The sequence below is a fragment of the Onychostoma macrolepis genome, chromosome 21 (assembly GCF_012432095.1).
Source record: "Onychostoma macrolepis isolate SWU-2019 chromosome 21, ASM1243209v1, whole genome shotgun sequence".
In the NCBI taxonomy this organism is placed as follows: Eukaryota; Metazoa; Chordata; class Actinopteri; order Cypriniformes; family Cyprinidae; genus Onychostoma; species Onychostoma macrolepis.
In genome coordinates, this window is record NC_081175.1 from 9,245,873 (window position 1) to 9,269,393 (window position 23,521).

The window sequence follows — 23,521 nt, forward strand, 5'->3', positions numbered from 1 at the left end:
GTTGCATTTGAAATGTAAGACAGTAGAGAAAGTTAGTATATATAAATGTTTATTTGCTTAGCACTTCATGGAACTCAAAATCGTAGTTAGAGCACAGGGATCACAACTTTGGTCTAATGTATGTCTCACATTTACATTATTTAAGCGATTTTTTTGGACAGGGAGTGCAAGTCTCTTCTCTTCTCACCTCACAGCACTGCTAATGTCTCGAACAGAGACAACCAGATTGAGTTGTGAAGAGAGAAAAATGTGACAAATCTACAAAGCAGTCAGGAAGAATGCAAGTTCTTTGCAGTCTTATCAGAGCTCAGCAAAATCCTCACTATTTGCAACTCTAGCAGCAGGGTAGGCATGCTATTCCTTTTTTAATTTGCCACACTCAGCTTTAAAGTGGTGCTCCCTGAGGGAGATGTACTGTATCTGCTACAATGGGAAACTTTAGCAAAGAGAATATTATTTTTCAGGCTATGCACCAATGTTTTCTGAGGTCTTTATAGCCCCTCTTAAGTGACAGAAAACACAATTAAAAGACAATGTTTATTGCCATTGTGCAACAGATTTTAGAAACTGTTTTAACAGGGTGGGATCTTTAGAAATATCTTAATAATATACTGAAATAATATATGGCTATAAATGGATGTTCTTTTAACTGTGGAAGCTTTTGGCCCAGTGGACATTTAGAACATAAACCATTAAAACGCACTTTTCACACTGTTAGTAGTTTATTTCATTTGTCCATTAATAATGTCCAACAGCAGACACACATGCATTACAGGAGAATTCTCTGTATATATACATATATATATATATATATATATATATATATATACAGGTGTTGGTCATATAATTAGAATATCATCAAAAAGTTGATTTATTTCACTAATTCCATTCAAAAAGTGAAACTTGTATATTATATTCATTCATTACATACAGAGTGATATATTTCAAATGTTTATTTCTTTTAATTTTGATGATTATAACTGACAACTAAGGAAAATCCCAAATTCAGTATCTCAGAAAATTTGAATATTGTGAAAAGGTTCAATATTGAAGACACCTGGTGCCACACTCTAATCAGCTAATTAACTCAAAACACCTGCAAAGGCCTTTAAATGGTCTCTCAGTCTAGTTCTGTAGGCTACACAATCATGGGGAAGACTGCTGACTTGACAGTTGTCCAAAAGACGACCATTGACATGTTGCACAAGCAGGGCAAGACACAAAAGGTCATTGCAAAAGAGGCTGGCTGTTCACAGAGCTCTGTGTCCAAGCACATTAATAGAGAGGCAAAGGGAAGGAAAATATGTGGTAGAAAAGTGTACAAGCAATAGGGATAACCGCACCCTGGAGAGGATTGTGAAACAAAAGCCATTCAAAAATGTGGGGGAGATTCACAAAGAGTGGACTGCAGCTGGAGTCAGTGCTTCAAGAACCACTACGCACAGACGTATGCAAGACATGGGTTTCAGCTGCCGCATTCCTTGTGTCAAGCCACTCTTGAACAACAGACAGCGTCAGAAGCGTCTCGCCTGGGCTAAAGACAAAAAGGACTGGACTGCTGCTGAGTGGTCCAAAGTTATGTTCTCTGATGAAAGTAAATTTTGCATTTCCTTTGGAAATCAGGGTCCCAGAGTCCGGAGGAAGAGAGGAAAGGCACACAATCCACGTTGCTTGAGGTCCAGTGTAAACTTTCCACAGTCAGTGAAGGTTTGGGGTGCCATGTCATCTGCTGGTGTTGGTCCACTGTGTTTTCTGAGGTCCAAGGTCAACGCAGCCGTATACCAGAAAGTTTTAGAGCACTTCATGCTTCCTGCTGCTGACCAACTTTATGGAGATGCAGATTTCATTTTCCAACAGGACTTGGCACCTGCGCACAGTGCCAAAGCAACCAGTATCTGGTTTAAGGACCATGGTATCCCTGTTCTTAATTGGCCAGCAAACTCGCCTGACCTTAACCCCATAGAAAATCTATGGGGTATTGTGAAGAGGAAGATGCGATATTCCAGACCCAACAATGCAGAAGAGCTGAAGGCCACTATCAGAGCAACCTGGGCTCTCATAACACCTGAGCAGTGCCACAGACTGATCGACTCCATGCCATGCTGCATTGCTGCAGTAATTCAGGCAAAAGGAGCCCCAACTAAGTATTAAGTGCTGTACATGCTCATACTTTTCATGTTCATACTTTTCAGTTGGCCAAGATTTCTAAAAATCCTTTCTTTGTATTGGTCTTAAGTAATATTCTAATTTTCTGAGATACTGAATTTGGGATTTTCCTTAGTTGTCAGTTATAATCATCAAAATTAAAAGAAATAAACATTTGAAATATATCAGTCTGTGTCAAGTTTCACTTTTTGAATGGAATTAGTGAAATAAATCAACTTTTTGATAATATTCTAATTACATGACCAGCACCTGTGTGTGTGTATATATACAGTGAGGAAAATAAGTATTTGAACACCCTGCTATTTTGCAAGTTCTCCCACTTAGAAATCATGGAGGGGTCTGAAATTGTCATCGTAGGTGCATGTCCACTGTGAGAGACATAATCTAAAAAAAAAAATCCAGAAATCACAATGTATGATTTTTTTAACTATTTATTTGTATGATACAGCTGCAAATAAGTATTTGAACACCTGAGAAAATCAATGTTAATATTTGGTACAGCAGCCTTTGTTTTTCACCAGGTTTGCACACACTGCAGGAGGGATTTTGGCCCACTCCTCCACACAGATCTTCTCTAGATCAGTCAGGTTTCTGGCCTGTCGCTGAGAAACACAGAGTTTGAGCTCCCTCCAAAGATTCTCTATTGGGTTTAGGTCTGGAGACTGGCTAGGCCACGCCAGAACCTTGATATGCTTCTTACAGAGCCACTCCTTGGTTATCCTGGCTGTGTGCTTCGGGTCATTGTCATGTTGGAAGACCCAGCCTCGACCCATCTTCAATGCTGAAGGGAAGGAGGTTGTTCCCCAAAATCTCGCAATACATGGCCCCGGTCATCCTCTCCTTAATACAGTGCAGTCGCCCTGTCCCATGTGCAGAAAAACACCCCCGAAGCATGATGCTACCACCCCCATGCTTCACAGTAGGGATGGTGTTCTTGGGATGGTACTCATCATTCTTCTTCCTCCAAACACGTTTAGTGGAATTATGACCAAAAAGTTATATTTTGGTCTCATCTGACCACATGACTTTCTCCCATGACTCCTCTGGATCATCCAAATGGTCACTGGCAAACTTAAGTCGGGCCTGGACATGTGCTGGTTTAAGCAGGGGAACCTTCCGTGCCATGCATGATTTCAAACCATGACGTCTTAGTGTATTACCAACAGTAACCTTGGAAACGGTGGTCCCAGCTCTTTTCAGGTCATTGACCAGCTCCTCCCGTGTAGTTCTGGGCTGATTTCTCACCTTTCTTAGGATCATTGAGACCCCACGAGGTGAGATCTTGCATGGAGCCCCAGTCCGAGGGAGATTGACAGTCATGTTTAGCTTCTTCCATTTTCTAATGATTGCTCCAACAGTGGACCTTTTTCACCAAGCTGCTTGGAAATTTCCTGTAGCCCTTTCCAGCCTTGTGGAGGTGTACAATTTTGTCTCTAGTGTCTTTGGACAGCTCTTTGGTCTTGGCCATGTTAGTAGTTGGATTCTTACTGATTGTATGGGGTGGACAGGTGTCTTTATGCAGCTAACGACCTCAAACAGGTGCATCTAATTTAGGATAATAAATGGAGTGGAGGTGGACATTTTAAAGGCAGACTAACAGGTCTTTGAGGATCAGAATTCTAGTTGATAGACATGTGTTCAAATACTTATTTGCAGCTGTATCATACAAATAAATAGTTAAAAAATCATACATTGTGATTTCTGGATTTTTTTTTTTAGATTATGTCTCTCACAGTGGACATGCACCTACGATGACAATTTCAGACCCCTCCATGATTTCTAAGTGGGAGAACTTGCAAAATAGCAGGGTGTTCAAATACTTATTTTCCTCACTGTGTATATATAGGGTACAACAGGGCTAAAGGCACACCCTAAGAAAGAAATGTGCTTTTCACTGCACCCAAATGAATGATTGCAGAAAAAATATATACGCTTGTATTGAGCATTCATGGAGCAACAGATTTTGTGAGAAAATAAATCATACAAATTGTTTATTTTGTTTAAAAATTTTGTAAATGTATGAATGTGGCAATGGGGGCCTTCTATTCTACACACGGGGTAAAATTCTCACCAGTATGGGGTAAAAGGCACACCGTATTGATACAAATACATTAGCTACAATAATGTTTTTTGTTTGTTTGTTTGTTTTATTTCGTTTTTTTAAATAATGATAATAAAGTTAATACTTGTTGAAAACAATCACTTTAGCTTATGATAAATAAAATAATTTTAAATTAATATTTAAAATTACAGAAACAAAATAATTTTAAAAAGTAAAGATTCTGAAATCATGGAGATCCCATAATAATTTAATATAGATTTGCAGTAGTAACAACAAATGATTTTTATTATATGATTAATATCATGTTTTTAAATATGATGGTTTCATTCTAAACATGGCAATTATCTCTGAGATGGACACCCAACATAATATAAGATATTTACCATCTGAATCTAACCATGTCATGTCAACAAATGGAAAAGTCAGCCTTCTATTAATTATCATATTAATTACTGTGCCTTTAGCCCCAACAGAAGGGGTGCTTTTTACAACAAATACAATACTATTACAAATTCTTTCGTTATTTAAAAACTGTAAATCATTAAGAAGACCTTTGTCTCAAAATATATTCAATAATTTTAGCGATTCTCATTTGCGACTTAAATTTACAACATTGATCTAAATATTAGATCAAGCAAGCACAGAATCAACTTTGTGCTGCTGCCCACGATCACATCAAGGATCAGCCACATTTGCATATGCGTCTTGAAAAGTGGATGGTTTGGAAAGTGCTACGCCAAGTTTTTCTGCCAAACTAGTGGTTTACAGGAAAATAATATCAAAGGCGCCTTTTACCCCGGGCTGCCTTTAGCCCTGTTGTACTCTCTCTCTCTATAGATAGATAGACAAAAACAGCACTACCACACCCTTTTTTACATAAAATTTTAATTAAACAGGAAAAAAAAAAAAACTATTTAATGCTGGTCTGGACTAAGATAAAAGGCTCCAGGCTCCTGTACTATGTTGTATTCTATGGTTAAACTGTCAGTTTTTGTGATTTGTGCCCAATTTTGCTCTTTTTGTTTTTTTAGTGCCCTCACGAAAACATAGCGCCTCCCACTGGAGACTCCAGAACATCGCCCAGGAATCTGTTGAAAGCTCTGACGACGAGTTTTTTGATGCCCGGGGTAAGAGATGATCTTGTTCCTGATTGTTGTTTAATAGTGGAAAGCTCTGGTCTTTCTAGGAATTGAATTTTAAAAACTCACTTGAAAGACACTTAAAGGGCCCTATTTTAATGATCTAAGCGCATGGTCTAAAGTGCACGGCACAAGTGCACTCAGGGTGTGTCCGAATCCACTTTTGCTAGTTTATCGACAGGAAAACGGTCGCGCAACCAGGTGCATGGTCTAAACGGGTTGTCCCTATTCTTTTAATGAGTAATGGGTGTTTTTTGGGCGTAATGTGCAATAAATCAATCAGAGTCTTATCTCCCATTCCCTTGAAGAGCAATTGCTCTCGCGCCATGGCGGATTCGGATTTTAAGGCGCACAGACTGAACGCGTCTCCAGAGAGCAAACGGGATCTGCTCATGCGCGAGTAAATAAGTAGGCTAATTCAGATACACGCAATGACTATCCATTATGACATGTATGACATTTTTATATTTATGTAGCCTACACAATAATATTATTTTACACCATAATCCTGTAATTTTTAATATTTGACATGTTTGTGTGCTGCTGCGTACCTGTGAGTAATAAGCAAAGTGAACGCGCGTTGTGGATCTGCCCAGAGGCGCATTTTCTACTAACACGCTCTTTAAATAACAAAAAAATATTGCGCCATTGACTTTGGACCCGGTTTGAGTTGGTCTATGGCGCAGTCTATTTTCAGTCCCTCAAAATAGCAACGTGCTATTTTAAACACACCTTGTTTTCAGACCAGCAAAAATAGCCATCTTTCTTTGGCTTGACAGCCAGTCACAACACTGGTTAAGGAAAAGGCTAAAGTAATATATCACAAACAACGTGCACACATGGGTGTTATGGTCCTCAAGGATAAACATTTGAAAAACATTAAAATCAGTTGTAATTATGCCAAAATGTGAGCATGTAATTCAGGCTCAGATTTACATTTGTAAAAAACAGAGCTATTGCCTCAGTTTCTTTAAAAATTATTCACACAGAGTGAACCAAAATAGTAATGTAGCTTATTAATGACTCGCTTGCATATGTTGATGTCATTTGTTGTGTCTCTTGGGTAGCAACCAGCAGGATTATAATTGGTTCAGTTCAGTTATTCATGAGGTACAAATTGCCCAGTGGTATTTTTCAAGCATCGACCGCTCTCAAGTAGTGTTTGTGTGAGTTTTTATGAACAAATGGTTCTTTTGTTAATCCCAAGAGTAATTTATCTGGAAGTGCACTAAAGGTGCTCCAGTGTTTCATTCGCACCGGCATCTTATCTCGCACACATTAAGCTAGATTGCTGTTGGTGGTAAAGTACCTACGAGTGATCATGGCTGTAATCTCTGCAGAATCATTGTGAGAGTTCAAAATGGTAGCTCATGCAAAATGTGCGTGGATATGAAGCCTTTGGGGTCTCGCAAACATTGCACTCCACATTCGTTTTGGTCTTAGTAAGTTGAAAATAGTGAATAGAAACAATACATGACAAGGTCACGTACAGGGTAGCAGCTTTAATGTTTAATGCATGTAATATTGTCTTGAGAGCAGCAGAATAATAATTTTTTTTTTACATCTGTATAAAGTAAAAGTTTAGACGTGTATGGTACTGTTTCTGCTTTTGAATTTACATTCTACAGCATCCTGGTGCTAATGTGGATGTTGGCCCAAATATTTAATGAACCCATCAGTACAAGACTGAAAAGCAGGGCCCACCCATTTGTCTGCATCATACTGTTATCTAGATGGGCTCCTACGGGGCACACAGCCCTTGAAGCTCTGCCCATTTATTTCAGCAACACCTGTCAGACTGTGCTGTATGCTGCCAGCAGGTATTAAGTTAAATAAGGATGATATCGCATGATAATTAGCCTCCGCTCCCTGGTCAGTAATCAAGTTGCATCTTTGTATGATCATGATTTGAGCCCAATTTGCTGACGAAAAGTGATTATAGTGCTTGATAGCAATGTTAAAGGATTCATCTATTCACAAAGGAATATTCTGTCATCGTTTACTCTCTGTCTTGTTTTTCCAAACCTGTATGACCTTATTTCTTCTGAGGAACATTAAAGATGATGTTTTTGATCTTTACAGTGAGTCAACATAAAAGATGTTTGTCAGTTGTAAGTCACTTTGGATAAAAGCATCTGCTAAATGAATAAATGTAAATGATTTGAAGACTGTACTGGTTGCTTATAATGAATTTGGACTAAAGCTATCAGCTTGAAAACATATGCAAAATAATCATAAAAGTGGTCCATGTGAATTGTACACAATTGTGTGAGAAACAGAACAAAGTCTAAGTAGTTATTTGCTGAATTACTGACTTCATGATGTAGCATTTGGACCAATCAGACACACATTTGTTCATTAGATTTAACAAATCAATTATTCATTAGATTAACAAACAATTACAGACCCCTCACCCAACACCAGACTCGGTGCCTATATGTCTGTGAAGGATCTCCTGGTCAGGACACCTCAGGCTGGCTGCACACTAGAAGATTTTAAGCCCGATTTGCACTCCCGAACAATCGGGGGTGTGGCCCGATTCGCGGCTTATCGCAAGCGATTTTTTTGTCCAAAAATCCTCTATTGTGTGGTGTCATTACGATTATTTATCTGCTTCCGATCGAGAAGGAGCGTCGCCAAACTCAAATCTTCGACTCTTCATTGGGCTGCCTCTGACGTGATACCCGCGATAGCCAATGAGAGCGAGCAAGCGTCACCTACCGGATGTTGCGTGCTTCTATAGCTGAAACCTGGCAGGAGAGCCAGCTGACAACATCGATTGTCCTCTATTTGTTTTTTTTTTCTCTAGTCATGTTTGATTTCGCGAGTCTTCGTGAGATCACGTGTCACTGTGAAATCGTTCCCACAGTCATCAAGTGTACGGTCTGACGGTCTGGTTGAATTGTCTAGTGTGTGAGTTCAGAGGATTATAAGGCTAAAAATCGGTTGAACTGTCTTCATGTCTGTGGTCTCCCATGGTTTTAAAATCGGTTAAGATTTGAAAATCGTCTAGTGTGCAGCCAGCTTCAGCCAGATCAGATAAACTTTACGACCTAAAAGTATGTAGAGAGAATCTTCCTCCGTACTCAATTCTCTCTAAAATCGACACATACTGCTATAGGAAATGACTTCTTTCATTAATTCATAGACAAATGTTTCTATGACTTTCCTATCATGCATATCCCCATGTCTTTGTGTATGATTACTACCTCCTTGTATATGGTTTTGTGTATTGTATACTGTTTTATGCATGCTTATGACCGATCACTAGTTAATATAAACCCACGATACCATGTTTGGTTTCTATTAATTCGTCTTCGGATGATCTAAATCAGTAGTTTTCAAACTTGTTCCTGGGGACTCACAGCTCTGCACATTTTGCATGTCTCCCTAATTTACACACTTGATTCAGATCATCAGCTCATTAGGAAAGAGCTCCATGAACTCAGATGAGTGTGTCAGATAAGGGAGACATGCAAAATGTGCAGAGCAGTGGGTCCCGAGAAACAGGATTGAAAATCACCGATCTAAATGACAGTGTATATTACATGTTGATACCTATGCAACATATTAGTGTCCTAAGAATCTTTAGTAGTTTTTGCATTAACCCCAGGCAAATGATATATGCAAATTACCATGTTCAGAGACAAAGAGTCGTAAACTTTCCCTCCTAATGTTCAAGACACCATTGGCTCTTTGACACCCGAAAGGAGTGACCTCTATAGCAGATAAAGCTCTCACATCAGTGACCCGCCTGCCAGTCTGCAGGGTTTTTTCAGATCCTAAGAGGATGAGGAGGATGTGAGCTCCTCAGCAACCCTTAAGTTTTTGCGCCAGGCCTTGCGGCCTTGACTTTCCATTCAACAAAAGATCCTCGGATCTCAGCAGATCTCTTTCTTAGCTCTTTTCCACTTTCTACCTGGGAAGAAACTCCCAATCACCATCGAGTCAGGACATCTTTGGAATTCATCACTCTTCAACCCGGAAGAACGCGATCTCAAGTCCAAAAACTTGAAACCATCCAGACTTTCATCCAAGACAGCATCCGGACACTCATCAACGACCAAGGCAATGCAAGTATCATACATTTGACTAAACGAAACAGAGGTTTAGTATAAGCTATAGACCCCATTATAAACGGCGCTGATGGTTTTACTCAGGTGATTAACTGACTCTTTCCATAAGTGCATTCTCTGGTTTCTCTAATGGCTTCATTCATCCACTTTGGCTCCCCTTTGTATCTATGCGTGAGTCTATGTTTATTCGTTTGTTTGTTTAGATTAGTTATGTGTGTTAGCGTTAAGTTAATAAAAGTTGTGTGCACAAATTACACGAGTTTCTGGTTCTTTTTGAAGTTCAGTTTACACTAAATTAATTAAACTAAATTCAAGGCAACACAATTATTTTTGAATTCAACAACTCTAGGTAACTGGGATGTTTGAAGATTCTTTTTTAATGACTATTTGTCTATAATGTACAGTGACTGGGAAGGGGACATGTTCGGTTCACTTAGTTTTGTTATGGCCACGACATATTAACTCGTGAGATTGTGATATGTCATGGCAACGAAATATTAATTTGTGGGAACATTTTATTAACTTGTGGGAACGTGATATGTCGTGGCCATGAGGTCATTTTGTCAAGGTAACAACATAGTGTTACAGCTACGGTGAAATTAAACGCTTGAAGAAGGCGATGAACAATGCAAATAGTCTTTAATTATCCACAATAGGGCAAACACAGGACGGACGGACAGGCAGGATGCACATGTATGGACGTAGTATACCGGACAGGGGGACACAGGACAGACTGGAACTAAAGTAGGGGTGCTAATGAGGGACAGACAGGTAAGGAGGATCAACTAATGAAGACACAGGTTTACTGACTGAACCTAATCAGACACATATGGGAAAACTAGGTCACAGAACACATGAGGGAGAAAACACAACAAAACATGTCCATAGGTCTGACACATCCGAAGTCCTATGTTGAGAGAACAACATCCATTTCTCAAAGCCACAACTTCTTATGTTGAGGGAACAACATATTTTTCTTGTGGCCACGAGTTTAATAGGTAAGCAAACCTGTGTGACCATAGCAACCTGGAATTATTAGACATGGATTTATTAACATTTTATTTTGAATTAAGAAATAATTATATTCATTATTATAGAAATTATTACATTATTAAATTATTATATTATTATACATCCTACACCAAATATATATCAGCACCCCTTACCTGGAGGTAGTAGCAGCAGCAACAAAACAATATAATTTTTGAATTACACACTTCGCGATTTCTGTGAGTTTAACACTCTAATGGCCGAGGGTACATTGTGACACTGTGGTAACTGTCTGTCTCTGCGACCTGAAGAGAGAAGGATAACGCATGAATTGAGAGGATGGCTAGGGTTTTTCAAATGAAGTTTATCATGAATAAATGTTGCATAAATTAGGCTACATAAAATAAAATAGGCCTATAAGAAAATATTTTTATCCATCCCACAGTCTTGTAAGTCCATTTACTGATAGTCTTTTTCCGTAATATTGTGTATAGTATTATTATTATTATTATTATTAAAACTGTGGGATGGATAAAAATGTATTATTTAAAATGTATTATATAAAAATGTTTATAGTCATTATATAAAAATTTGTAGTCATCTCAGGTTGCTATGGTCACGCAGGTTTGTTTACACATTAAACTTGTGGCCACAAGAAAAATATGGCTGCATCCAAAAGCTCTAAAATGCGGCCTTCGGAGGCAGCATTTCAAGGCAGGAAGACATCAAGGTATGCTCGAATCCAAATTCTGTTTTACTTCCAGTTTCCGGAGACATTTCGAAGGCAGCATAGATGTATCCTTCACTGCCTTTGATATCCCACAGTGCTGTCCATTCCATTCCGTGATGGTTGAGCTAAAAAAAAATAAAGATGACGTCTAAAAGTTGCGTATGGTGGTTATTTTGTGTGTAAATGTACATTTCTGACTGACATTTTGCACTTTTGATGTTATTTCTAGCTAGAAATCAGTATTATAGTAATTAAATATTTTAGTTATCACCAAAACTCATTCCATTCTGTTGTAGATCATTAAACTGTTACACTGCCTCAGAAGCCTGTCCGAAATCAATTTCATGAGATGCCTTCATGCAAAAATGCTGCCTACAAAGTCATTGCCTGATAGGGCAGCAAGTCAGGCTTTCGGACGCAGCCTACTGTAAGTCGTTCCCTCAACATAAGAAGTCGTGGCCACGAGAAATGGATGTTCTTCCCTCAACATAGCATCTTGAGCATAGCATTTTCTTTTGTAAAGACATAAAATAAAGTAAAAAAAAAAGACAAAAATATATTCTTGTAGCAGACACCATATAATTTATTCATGCTGTAATGCATGCTAGGAACTCACAAACCCTTCAGCAATCAGCAGTATTGTTCAATATGAAAATAGTTTTAACATACAAAGGCTTGTTTTGTAGACATTGTAATGCTTTTTAGTCTTAATAAATGAGCAACTGTCTGTTGTTGTGTCTGATTGTATGTTTTTGAATGGAACTAACTTCACAATGCATGTAGGCACAATTATTTGACACATACTTTACACACTCAGCCGTGTGAGCATTGTATCTAACAAAAGCAGGCTAGTGTTCTTTGAAATGGTCTTTTCCACACACTCAAACACACAATCAGCCCCCTGGTCACAATCTCACTCACCATCTGCAAACAAGTCAGATAGTCACCTCTGGACTATCAACACTTCCTGACACCAACACCCGTGCCTCTTCCCAAAGCTTTACAGCATTACAGCTCAGTCTCTCCTCATCAGTACTACATCAAACATTGAATGGAAACAATACATTCAACATACAATACTTCATTCTGGTCCTTAAATTTGATTGGCTGAATAGCTTCTAACAGGTCAACAGCACTAGGATGCTTCACTGTTGGAATCACTTCGCTTTACTCTATTCCAGTCTTTGCGTTGCTTGGCGGCAAACAAACCTTGATTTTTATTTTTTTCCCCCTGCGGTAATATTTTCATTGGCAGAAAAAAGGAATTAACTGCCAAATTTTGTCTTAAATATTGATATTAAATGTTATTTAAATTGAATATCAAACTTAAAGGGGCCATCGAATGTGAAATGCACTTTTACATGTTGTTTGAACATGTTTGTTGGCAGTGTGTGTACACAACCACCCTATAATGATACAATTCTACCCAGTGTTTTTTTTTTAATCTACTAAAATAATTTCCCCTTTCTAAAATCAAGCCGTTCTTAGCTTCTTGTCTGTGTGACGTCACACAGACCCAGGCCTTCCCACGATAGTTGATTGACACTAGCGTTTCAGCACAGACTGGACTAGTGTCTTACATTAGACCCGCCCTGAGTAAGCTGTCATCAGTCTGCCATTGTTTTGATGCTGGAGCAGATGTAGACAAGAATGGCTCCTAAGCAATTGAGGTGTTTTGTTGTTGGATGTAATAATGAACATAGCAGTCGTCATTTACTCCTGACATCTGAGCCGCTGAAAACACAGTGGATTACTTGTGTTTTTAAAGGGAATGCACCCCCCAATCTACCTAAATGTGCTATGCTCACGCGAATTATTCGTGATCCAGCTTCACCTACAGAAGAAGTGAGTAAATGTTTTTTTTTATGAATCTTTGCAAATCGCCTTTCCTAATAACGTGCTAGTTAGCAAGTTTCATGATGAATGCGGCTAAAGTTTACCGTCTCTCAGAGAGCGTGTGAGGGACCAAGCAGTCAAAGGCAAGAAACGCAGGACGAAAAAATTTATTAAATACAAACAAAGTCACTAATTAAATCACTTAGAAACTAAATGGAAATAAAGAAAAATAAAGATAAGTTTACCGTCTCTCAGAGAGCGTGTGAGGGACCGAGCAGTCAAAGGCAAGAAACGCAGGACGAAAAAATTTATTAAATACAAACAAAGTCACTAATTAAATCACTTAGAAACTAAATGGAAATAAAGAAAAATAAAGACCGGTCTGGGCCCATAAAAATGGTCAACTGAACAGAACCAAACTTAATAATCAAAAGGTAACCAAATACACAGACGAAGAAAAACGTGACCTCTCAAGCGACACACGGAGGGAACTTTTATACACAAAGGACTAGTCCATTACACACACACACACACACACACACACACAGTGAATACTACAAACATCACTAAACAACATCAAATAATTGACTTAAATAAAGAAATGGATCATAAACAGCAAATTAATACACACAAATAATTATAATAAACAACAATAGGTAAATAAACAAATAATCCTACACCCCCCAGCTAGTTTACAGGATGGATTGATCCAGCGGAACAAAATGACGGCGGCTGGTCTTTTATGAGCACGGACCACCACCTGAAGACAGCGCAGCACCCGGACAGCGCCCAACCTCCGCTGTCCGCTCATAGGTAACTTAAACTCAAAAGAAATAAGTGTTAACAAAGTATACCATCAATAACTAGAAAGTGTGCACCCAGACTAGTCATCTCTGGTAGAAAATGAATGCAAATTGAAAATAAAACCGTAAAGATAAACCAAAACTGTCTGTCATTATTATGAAATGTAAATAACGTGATCTGTAACAAATGTTAAATCAAATACTAATAAGCAAATCAAATTAACATGTACACAACCAAAAGGGAAAACGTATACATGTGTGCGGGTGCATGTCAGGTACCATTTTACTGTGTGGCCACTTCATAGGCCATCACAGAGTGGCTCGGAAAAGAGGGGCGGGGTGAGCAGAGCTCATTTGCATTTAAAGCAGCATGCAAGAAAACAGCTTGCTCTGAAAAGAGCTGTTTTTAACAGGGTAAAAAGGGTGTTGTTTTACACTACCATTGAGAAATTTTAACCAAGTATGTTATAGACTTTTCATTAAGACCCTAAAGAATCATATCAACTTTTGGAAAATGGATGAACCCTTTAATATCAGTTGTATTGCTTTAGTGTATTTTAACATTGTGACAACTAATTATCAAAAGTTATTAACAATTTAACTGTTGGAGACTAGTGTAAAACTTTTTAAACGCCCCCCCTCCTCTTCTATTCTTTGATTGTTGTTTTGTGGATTTGTGGTATTATTTATCTTTTGATTCTGTACAGCACTTTGGAACGACATTGTGTTGTATTTAAATGTGCTTTAAAAATAAACTGAATTGAATTGCAGCCCTAGTGAACATCAGCATGGCCGTACTGCTCCACATTGCAGTTACTAATTCCATTTCATTGTAGTGATGCACCCCGAGCCAGTTGAAAATCGATACAAATATGTGAAGATTCAAATCAGTTGAGATGTTAAATGCAATAAGCAATACGGTTGGGGGTGTGCGAGTTTATACGAATGTATCTCAGAAGGGAACTGACTGTCTTTAGAAAAGTTTAGATGGTATTTTCTTTTCATCTTGCCTCTGTATAATGCATATTAATGTAGTGTTCATAAGCGTGGCACTGCTTTGTTTACAGCGATAACCAAGGAAAAAATGTATCACTGATGTTCCATAAGTGCCACCTGCTGTCAGAGAGTGCATTTGCGTTCTAATTATACAATCCAATTTAGATTAAAAACTGCTCATGCTGCATGTACACAGCGTCTTTGTTTGGATCCTGATTAAAATACAGTGGTTGCCTCTAATTTTAAATGGAAAGAGCACAGACAAAGCCTTAGTTTTGTTTATATGAAGAGATTTATTTTATTTGTGTTATTCATTTGTTTTAAATTTTCAATTTAGTTTTGTTATTTTACATGTTTCAGTGTCACAAATAAATGTGCAGCATTTTGTCTGAGAAATAATATAAGGACACCTTTTCAGTTTTAATTTGTCTTAAATCTAATTTTGTTAAAAAATAGTGAGAAAATTGTATCCTGAAATCAGAATTGTGAAATTAGTATCGTGAATCGCATCACATCACATCACATCACATCACATCACATCACATCACATCACATCACAGGTTGAGTGAATTGTGTAGGATCTCCTTTGAACAACACATAAAATAACTGCAGAACAGCACATTCCTTAGAAGAAGTTAAGAAGTCTTCTCTCAGCCATCTGTGGTCGTAAAATTAATAAATGATCAACGTAGCGCCCAATTGTCTTGGCTGGCTTCCTGTCCTGCTCTGCTATCTTCTCATGAGACCCATAAAGACAATGATAGATTTGAGAAGGGAAGGACTCCCTGCATCTGGACTCATTTAAGCAGCAGAACTTCAGTGTTGTCTCTGACTAGCTCTAGCATAAATAAAAAAATCTGATTACACAGAAGAAAGGAACTTCTTATTTGGAGATAGGCCAGCGACAGACCCATGAATTGATGATTTAATCAATTAGGAGACAGATATACATTGACATAGACGCTCAGCAGATCTCCACAGAAATTACTTTCTGACCTCAGGGCATCTCCTTGTTTCCCTCCCTCTGCATTCCAGAGGACACACGAGCTGTCACAAGCGGACGCGCATTATGGCAGGTGCTGCAGGAGTTTGCTCGGTCAAAACCAAATACAAGTACAAGACTAATTTCAATAAGAATGGTTTTTGTTGCAAATCAAACTTCAAACTGAGAACTGGAATTGGATTAAGGCAATTTAGTGGAAACATGGCGCATGGAGGTGGCATGATTATTTACATCTTTGCTCTCCTGCTGGTTTCGCTCCGTTGCTGCTGGTTGGGCCGAGTTGATGGTGTTGAGTGGGCAGACCTTGCTGTCTTCGCTCAGTGGAGTCATCAAGCTGTATATTCAAATATCCTGAACAATGGAAGGGCTAATATACCAACTGCTGCCCGGCCACGCTCTGTGATAAAATCTCCAAACCCGTACTACAGGCTAACCGGCTACCTGCAAGTTACGATCTTACTGGCATGTGACGTTCATTTAAATCCGGGACCAGTTTGCAAAGTTGAACGAAAGCCACTTTTGCCAGATACACCTGAGTTTGTAAACACCACCGAATTACATCAAGGAAGTGACAACCGATTTGTAAGTCCATTTTGGCCAGCTACGCATGAGTTTGTAAACGCTACCGAAATACATAAAGGAAGCGACAACCGATCTGTAAGTTCAACTGCAACTCTGCAAAATACTATTTGGTGTCTTGGATAGAGAAAAATGACGTATACAAATATGGTTTATGCTTATGTGTATGATTTTTATATGCTTATGTGCATAACTTGTTGTTTTGGGATAACTGAAGTAGTCAGATTATATATATATTTCATATTTACCTTTACATATAATCAAAATGTAATCAGACATAATTGTTGATTGTCCAAAGTCTGGAGGTTTTGGCTCTATGAAATGGCTTTTGCAGGAAACTATGTGCTGTGAGATGACTTTTGCAGAGATTCTGTATGCTCTTTTTAGCTTGTATTTGCAGCCAAAGCCAAGTTGATATTTTTGACTGTCCTTGAACGTCTAGTGTATAGCAGAAAAAGGAAGTTTGTTTTTGGTCTCTAGAGAGAGGATGTGAAAGTACCAATATATTCGGGTTGAGCAGCAACTGGACTTTGAGATTTGATAGATTTATGTTCTTTGATGCGTGGCAAACTGTAGCTTTATGTTAATTGTTGAGCTCTTATATTTAGATCTTGTAAAGGGTATAAAAGATGTGCTGCACCCCTACTATAGAGAAGCTCTCCTTCTCTCCTCTTCTCTCCTCTTTGAAACTTCAGGTTTTACTCTTCAATACTTTGGGTGCACCTTTAAAACTTAATGACGGGTTTTATTCATTACAGATTGATTTACCTTTTAAGGAAGATTTTATCTCTTTTTAGAATATTTGTAGTCTTTTCAAAAGGAAATTATTCCTTATTAATACTTATTGCTAACTCAAGTTTAATTATTATCTTTTTGAATGGTTTTAAATATGTACGGTTTGAATTATGAGTGACTTGTACTAAAATGTACTAACATGTGCATATGCTGTTTTGCATATGATTATTAAAAGTCATGTTTCATTTTCGAGTTATGTTTGACAGTTATTATTTCTGAAACTTTAAAATAAATTTGCATCTTCCTTCAACCTAACCATCTGACTTGGATTCGATTTCGCATCAAATGTACTAACAGGTCCATATGCTGTTTTGCATATGATTATTAAAATTCATGTTTCATTTTCGAGTTATGTTTGACAGTTATTATTTCTGAAACTTTAAAATAAATTTGCATCTTCCTTCAACCTAACCGACTGACTTGGATTCGATTTCGCATCACTATTCTTAACCTGAATGGCTGTATACATAAAGAACACTTGAGTAGAATGATGACTAAAAGGAAGTTTTTAGAAACGATAGAAAATTAGGTAGAGGAGGAGGAGTTCTTTTGTATGTTCGTAATCATTTTAAATGTGTAGAAGTTCATCTTAATTCCACGCAAGACTTAGAAAGTATTATTGTTTCTATTGTTTTATCTCCCCAAATGTCTTTTACTGTGGTTGAATTATACAGACCCCCTAATTCTACAAAAATATTTTATGACAAATTGAAATCCGTATTAAGGGAAATCGGTTCGAAAAACTGAATTAATCGTTTTAGGTGATTTTAATATAAACTGGATGGAAAAAGCTAAGAGATGTCAACTCAAAAGTATATCAGATCAGTATAATCTTACACAAATGATCCTTGGTCCAACTAGGGTTACTAAATCGACACAAACTCAGATAGATTTAATTTTTAGTAATAAACCTGAAAGAATCACAAAATGTTATAATTTGGTAACCAGTATCTCAGACCACAATTTGACCTTAATTGTAAGAAAGTTGACAAAACAACGATTTTTATATAAACAAGAAGGTAAAAGCTTTTTTAATATTATACCAAAATCCCTAGTCGGTCAATTTGAGGAGAAATTAAAGCACCTGGACTGGAATGATGTTCTACAGTCTGGGGATATAGAGAAAGTGTTTAATACTATGATGGATAGAGTTAATAAGACTAAAAATGAATTTTGTAAAAATGTCTCTTATTCGAATAAAATACATTTGCCGTGGATAAATGAACATCTCTGGAAGTTAATGAAACAGAGAGACTTGGCATTAAAGGTTGCCCTTAAATCTAAATTACCACATGATAAGAGAAAATTCCAGGATCTGCGAAATAAAGTAGTAAAAGAATTAAGGCAAGCTAAAGCTGATTATTTTATTAAATTAATTGATGACATTAAAGGAAATAGTAGATCAATTTGGAAAAATATTGATAAAATTACAAAGAAGGAGAATAAAGCAGTTCATAATTGGGCTATAAAGGTCAAATTAATAGAAGATAAAGAACAAATAGCTAAAATTTTTAATTAATTCTTTTTTAATTCTGTACAGTGTCTGGCCAGGAAATTTGATGCTAGATTAGGCGTATTAGAAACTATAAACAATGAAACTACTGTCTTCACAAGTGAAAATGTTTCAGAATCTATTGTAATGAAAATATTTGATAATTTAAAAGGATCTAGGTCTAAAGATGTTTATGATATCGTAGCACAATTTTTTATAACTTATAAATCAATTTTTTGCAAACCTTTAACACATCTGATAAATTGTCAATAACAAACTCCTATTTTCCATCTTGTTGGAAGGCGACAGTAGTGATACCTATTTTTAAAGCAGGTGATAGGACTTTCCCATCAAATTATAGACCCATAAGTATCCTTCCAATAGCATCGAAAATTGTATAAAGGGTAGTTTGTGACCAATTAGTTTCTCATTTAAATAAAAGTGAAGTGAATTTACATCCAATGCAATTTGGGTTTTGAAAGAACCATTCTACAGAAACGGCTAATTGTTTTTTTGTTGAACAAATTAGAAGTCAACTTGATAAAGGTGGTGTTGTTGGTGCTGTGTTTTTAGATCTTGCAAAGGCATTCGACACTGTTAATCATGACTGTTTAATTTCTAAACTTCAGAATTTTAATTTATCTGCTACTGCCTTGACCTGCATGAAATCATATCTGACTAAGAGGAAACAATGTACAAGAGTGGTCGATAAGTGTTCTTCTTTTGCTACATGTCCTACAGGTGTCCCTCAAGGATCTATTTTAGGACCCATTTTATTTAGTATTTATATTAATGATCTCCCTCAAGTATGTCCAGGTGTTAATGTTCTAATGTATGCAGATGATACTGTGCTTTTTGTTCATGCAAGAACTAAAGAACTTGTTGCAAGCAAACTGACATCTGCACTGGGGGAAGTCTTGGATTGGTTAAATAAGTCTTGTCTGTCTCTTAATGTAAGTAAGACAGTTTGCATGTATTTCACTGCACGAAAACATAATTCTGTGAATCCAGATATTGTATTTAATGGTGAAGCAATTAAATGTGTGACACGTCAAATATTTAGGAATAATAATTGACCAAAACCTGTCTTTTAAAAAACAAGAAGGGTTATAAATAGTGTTAAATTTAATCTAAATAATTTTAAAAACATCAGACAAAAAACCAAGGGACTATCATTATTGTACCATTTTCAAAAACTTTAATTTGTTAAATTTTGATAATTTTGTATTTTACAGTGATGTATGCCTGATATACAAAATTATTCATAATCTTGCTCCCCCTCCTCTTAGGGGATGCCTGGCCCATAACGGCAGTGCCGGTAGGAAAAGAGCATCTGCTAGGGGAGATTTAGTACCGCAGTATAGAAAAACCGCCTTTGGTCAAACAGCGTTTTCGGTTAGAGTAGTGAGGTTATGGAATTCCTTACCTAGAGTACAAACATCCGTAGCATTGACAGTTTCACAGTTTTTAAAACTAATCTTAAGCGCTGGCTACTATCTGAACAAATCTGTAACCACTAATGATTGTGTTGTAAGTTCTGTGTTTTTTCATATACTGTTTTTATTAATTTTACATTTTTGGATATATGTATTGTGATGTTCTATGTGGTGTATATGTAGCATTGTATGTTATTTTATTTGTTTACCTGCCCAGGGACAGCAGATGTAAATTAGCTATTAGCTAACTCTGGTGCAATTACTTTTAATTGAACATTGTCCCTGTAAAAATAAACAATAAAGTAAAGTATCGAGAAATTACTTTCCATCCAGGAAATAAGCCAGCTGTCCACTCAACTTGAATACAAGTAAACAAACAAATCTCAATTTTGCTGGAAACTGGTGAATTGATCTGTAGGCAGTCAAAGAAAGCCAAATCTCTGCTTGTGATCTTCCTTGCAAACTTGCAAAGAGTGCTAGATTTAAAACTTTCTTCAGACTGAATAAGTCATTTTCTGAATGTATGTGTGTGTGTGTGTACAGTGAGGAAAATAAGTATTTGAACACCCTGCTATTTTGCAAGTTCTCCCACTTAGAAATCATGGAGGGGTCTGAAATTGTCATCGTAGGTGCATGTCCACTGTGAGAGACATAATCTAAAAAAAAAAATCCAGAAATCACAATGTATGATTTTTTAGCTATTTATTTGTATGATACAGCTGCAAATAAGTATTTGAACACCTGAGAAAATCAATGTTAATATTTGGTACAGTAGCCTTTGTTTGCAATTACAGAGGTCAAACGTTTCCTGTAGTTTTTCACCAGGTTTGCACACACTGCAGGAGGATTTTGGCCCTCCTCCACACAGATCTTCTCTAGATCAGTCAGGTTTCTGGCCTGTCGCTGAGAAACACGGAGTTTGAGCTCCCTCAAATATTCTCTATTGGGTTTAGGTCTGGAGACTGGCTAGGCCACGCCAGAACCTTGATATGCTTCTTACAGAGCCACTCCTTGGTTATCCTGGCTGTGTGCTTGGTCATTGTCATGTTGGAAGACCCAGCCTCGACCCATCTTCAATGCTCTAACTGAGGGAAGGAGGTTGTTCCCCAAAATCTCGCAATACATGGCCCCGGTCATCCTCTCCTTAATACAGTGCAGTCGCCCTGTCCCATGTGCAGAAAAACACCCCCAAAGCATGATGCTACCACCCCCATGCTTCACAGTAGGGATGGTGTTCTTGGGATGGTACTCATCATTCTTCTTCCTCCAAACACGTTTAGTTGAATTATGACCAAAAAATTATATTTTGGTCTCATCTGACCACATGACTTTCTCCCATGACTCCTCTGGATCATCCAAATGGTCATTGGCAAACGTAAGTCGGGCTGGACATGTGCTGGTTTAAGCAGGGGAACCTTCCGTGCCATGCATGATTTCAAACCATGAGGTCTTAGTGTATTACCAACAGTAACCTTGGAAACGGTGGTCCCAGCTCTTTTCAGGTCATTGACCAGCTCCTCCCGTGTAGTTCTGGGCTGATTTCTCACCTTTCTTAGGATCATTGAGACCCCACGAGGTGAGATCTTGCATGGAGCCCCAGTCCGAGGGAGATTGACAGTCATGTTTAGCTTCTTCCATTTTCTAATGATTGCTCCAACAGTGGACCTTTTTTCACCAAGCTGCTTGGCAATTTCCCCGTAGCCCTTTCCAGCCTTGTGGAGGTGTACAATTTTGTCTCTAGTGTCTTTGGACAGCTCTTTGGTCTTGGCCATGTTAGTAGTTGGATTCTTACTGATTGTATGGGGTGGACAGGTGTCTTTATGCAGCTAACAACCTCAAACAGGTGCATCTAATTTAGGATAATAAATGGAGTGGAGGTGGACATTTTAAAGGCAGACTAACAGGTCTTTGAGGGTCAGAATTCTAGCTGATAGACAGGTGTTCAAATACTTATTTGCAGCTGTATCATACAAATAAATAGTTAAAAAAATCATACATTGTGATTTCTGGATTTTTTTTTTTTAGATTATGTCTCTCACAGTGGACATGCACCTACGATGACAATTTCAGACCCCTCCATGATTTCTAAGTGGGAGAACTTGCAAAATAGCAGGGTGTTCAAATACTTATTTTCCTCACTGTATGTGTTTTCAAAGGGTTTAGTTCATGTATTGTAGACTAGCAGTTAGCAAATGAACTTTTGTTTCATTGATAAAGAATCCTTGTCTCGTGTTGTGTAATTTTCAAGTCTAAACATTTGTCAAGATCTTGCGTTACAGATCAGCCTAAGAAGCTATTATTAACAGTTATTGTGACCTTTGGCCAAGAGCATAATATTAACCCCCGGTTTCACAGACAAGGCTTAAGCCTAGTCCTGCACTAAAATGTAAGTCTGAGCTGTTTCAATTTAAATAAACTTGTACTAACTGATCTTAAAATATATCAGTGCCTTTGTTTTGTCTCTAGATGTGTCAGTCCTCTGTCGTGTGTGTCATGTGTTCCCGCCTCTTGTTTCCTTATTTGGTCATGTTCCTGTCCTTATTAAGTGCGATTATTAGTTTATTCAGTTCAGGTGTGTCTATTTATCAGTAATTATCATGTGTATTTAGTTCCTGCCTGTTTAGTTAGATTTGGTATGGTCAACTCGTTATTCCCCGGTGTTCCTGTCTGTGTCAACGTTGCCTTGTCTTGCCCTGATGTCGTCATTAAAGACTATTATTTTGAAGTTTATCCTCATCTCCGTGTTCCTTGTTCTTCCCTGCTGTGTGCACCGTAACAGAAGACCAGACCGAAAACAGTAAGCGGCGCCCCTTCACCATGTTTTGTTTTGTTCCTGTCTGTCGGCCCCGCGGCATGGAAGTCACCGCTCGTCATCCCGCCGTAGCCCACAGCAAGTGGAGTTCGGCGGGATCACCGCGAGTGGAGCGAGTCTCTTCAGCCCATCGTTCACGGGAAAAGCGCTGCCGCCGCGAGTGGAGCGAGTCTCTTCAGCCTGCCGTTCGCGGGAAAAGCGCTGCCGCCGTCCGCGGCTCATAATAAATTATTAGTTTATTCAGCCCGCCGGCCGCTGCTGACTCCAGTCCAGTGCAGGGTCCCCGTGGATCCAGTCCACACGTCACGGCCAGGAGTGCCGTTTTTAGTCTTGTTGTGCCCACAGGAACATTTTAATCCAACCCAGTCTTGTCTTGTCAATGGAGACTTGTTGAGGGCCCCTCCTGTCGTGGAAGTGGAGGCGGTTGCTGAGGGACCCTGTGAGGGCCCCTGACTCCTTGTCATGCCCAGAAGAAGCCTCAGCTTCTGAGCTAGCCCAGGAGGGCTTCCTGTTCCTGTGGGCTGTCCTGTTCCGTGTGTCTGGCCTGTCCTGTTCCTGTCCTGTTCCTGTCTGTTTAGCCCTGGAGGGCTATCCTGTACTGTCCTG

General features: G+C 38.2%; 1 protein-coding gene across 3 annotated transcripts in view; it reads left to right on the plus strand.

The window, feature by feature from the left end:
- Positions 1–23,521, plus strand: part of plrdgb (PITP-less RdgB-like protein) — a 242,799-nt gene that overhangs the window by 74,476 nt on the left and 144,802 nt on the right. For 2 of the 3 annotated variants that reach the window (XM_058757938.1, XM_058757937.1), the window contains exon 2: positions 5,260–5,355. In XM_058757938.1, the coding sequence (XP_058613921.1) occupies positions 5,260–5,355 (96 nt within the window). Of the gene's footprint in view, positions 1–5,259; positions 5,356–16,081; positions 16,459–23,521 lie in introns of those variants that run through there. The other variant, XM_058757939.1, reaches the window with a different exon arrangement.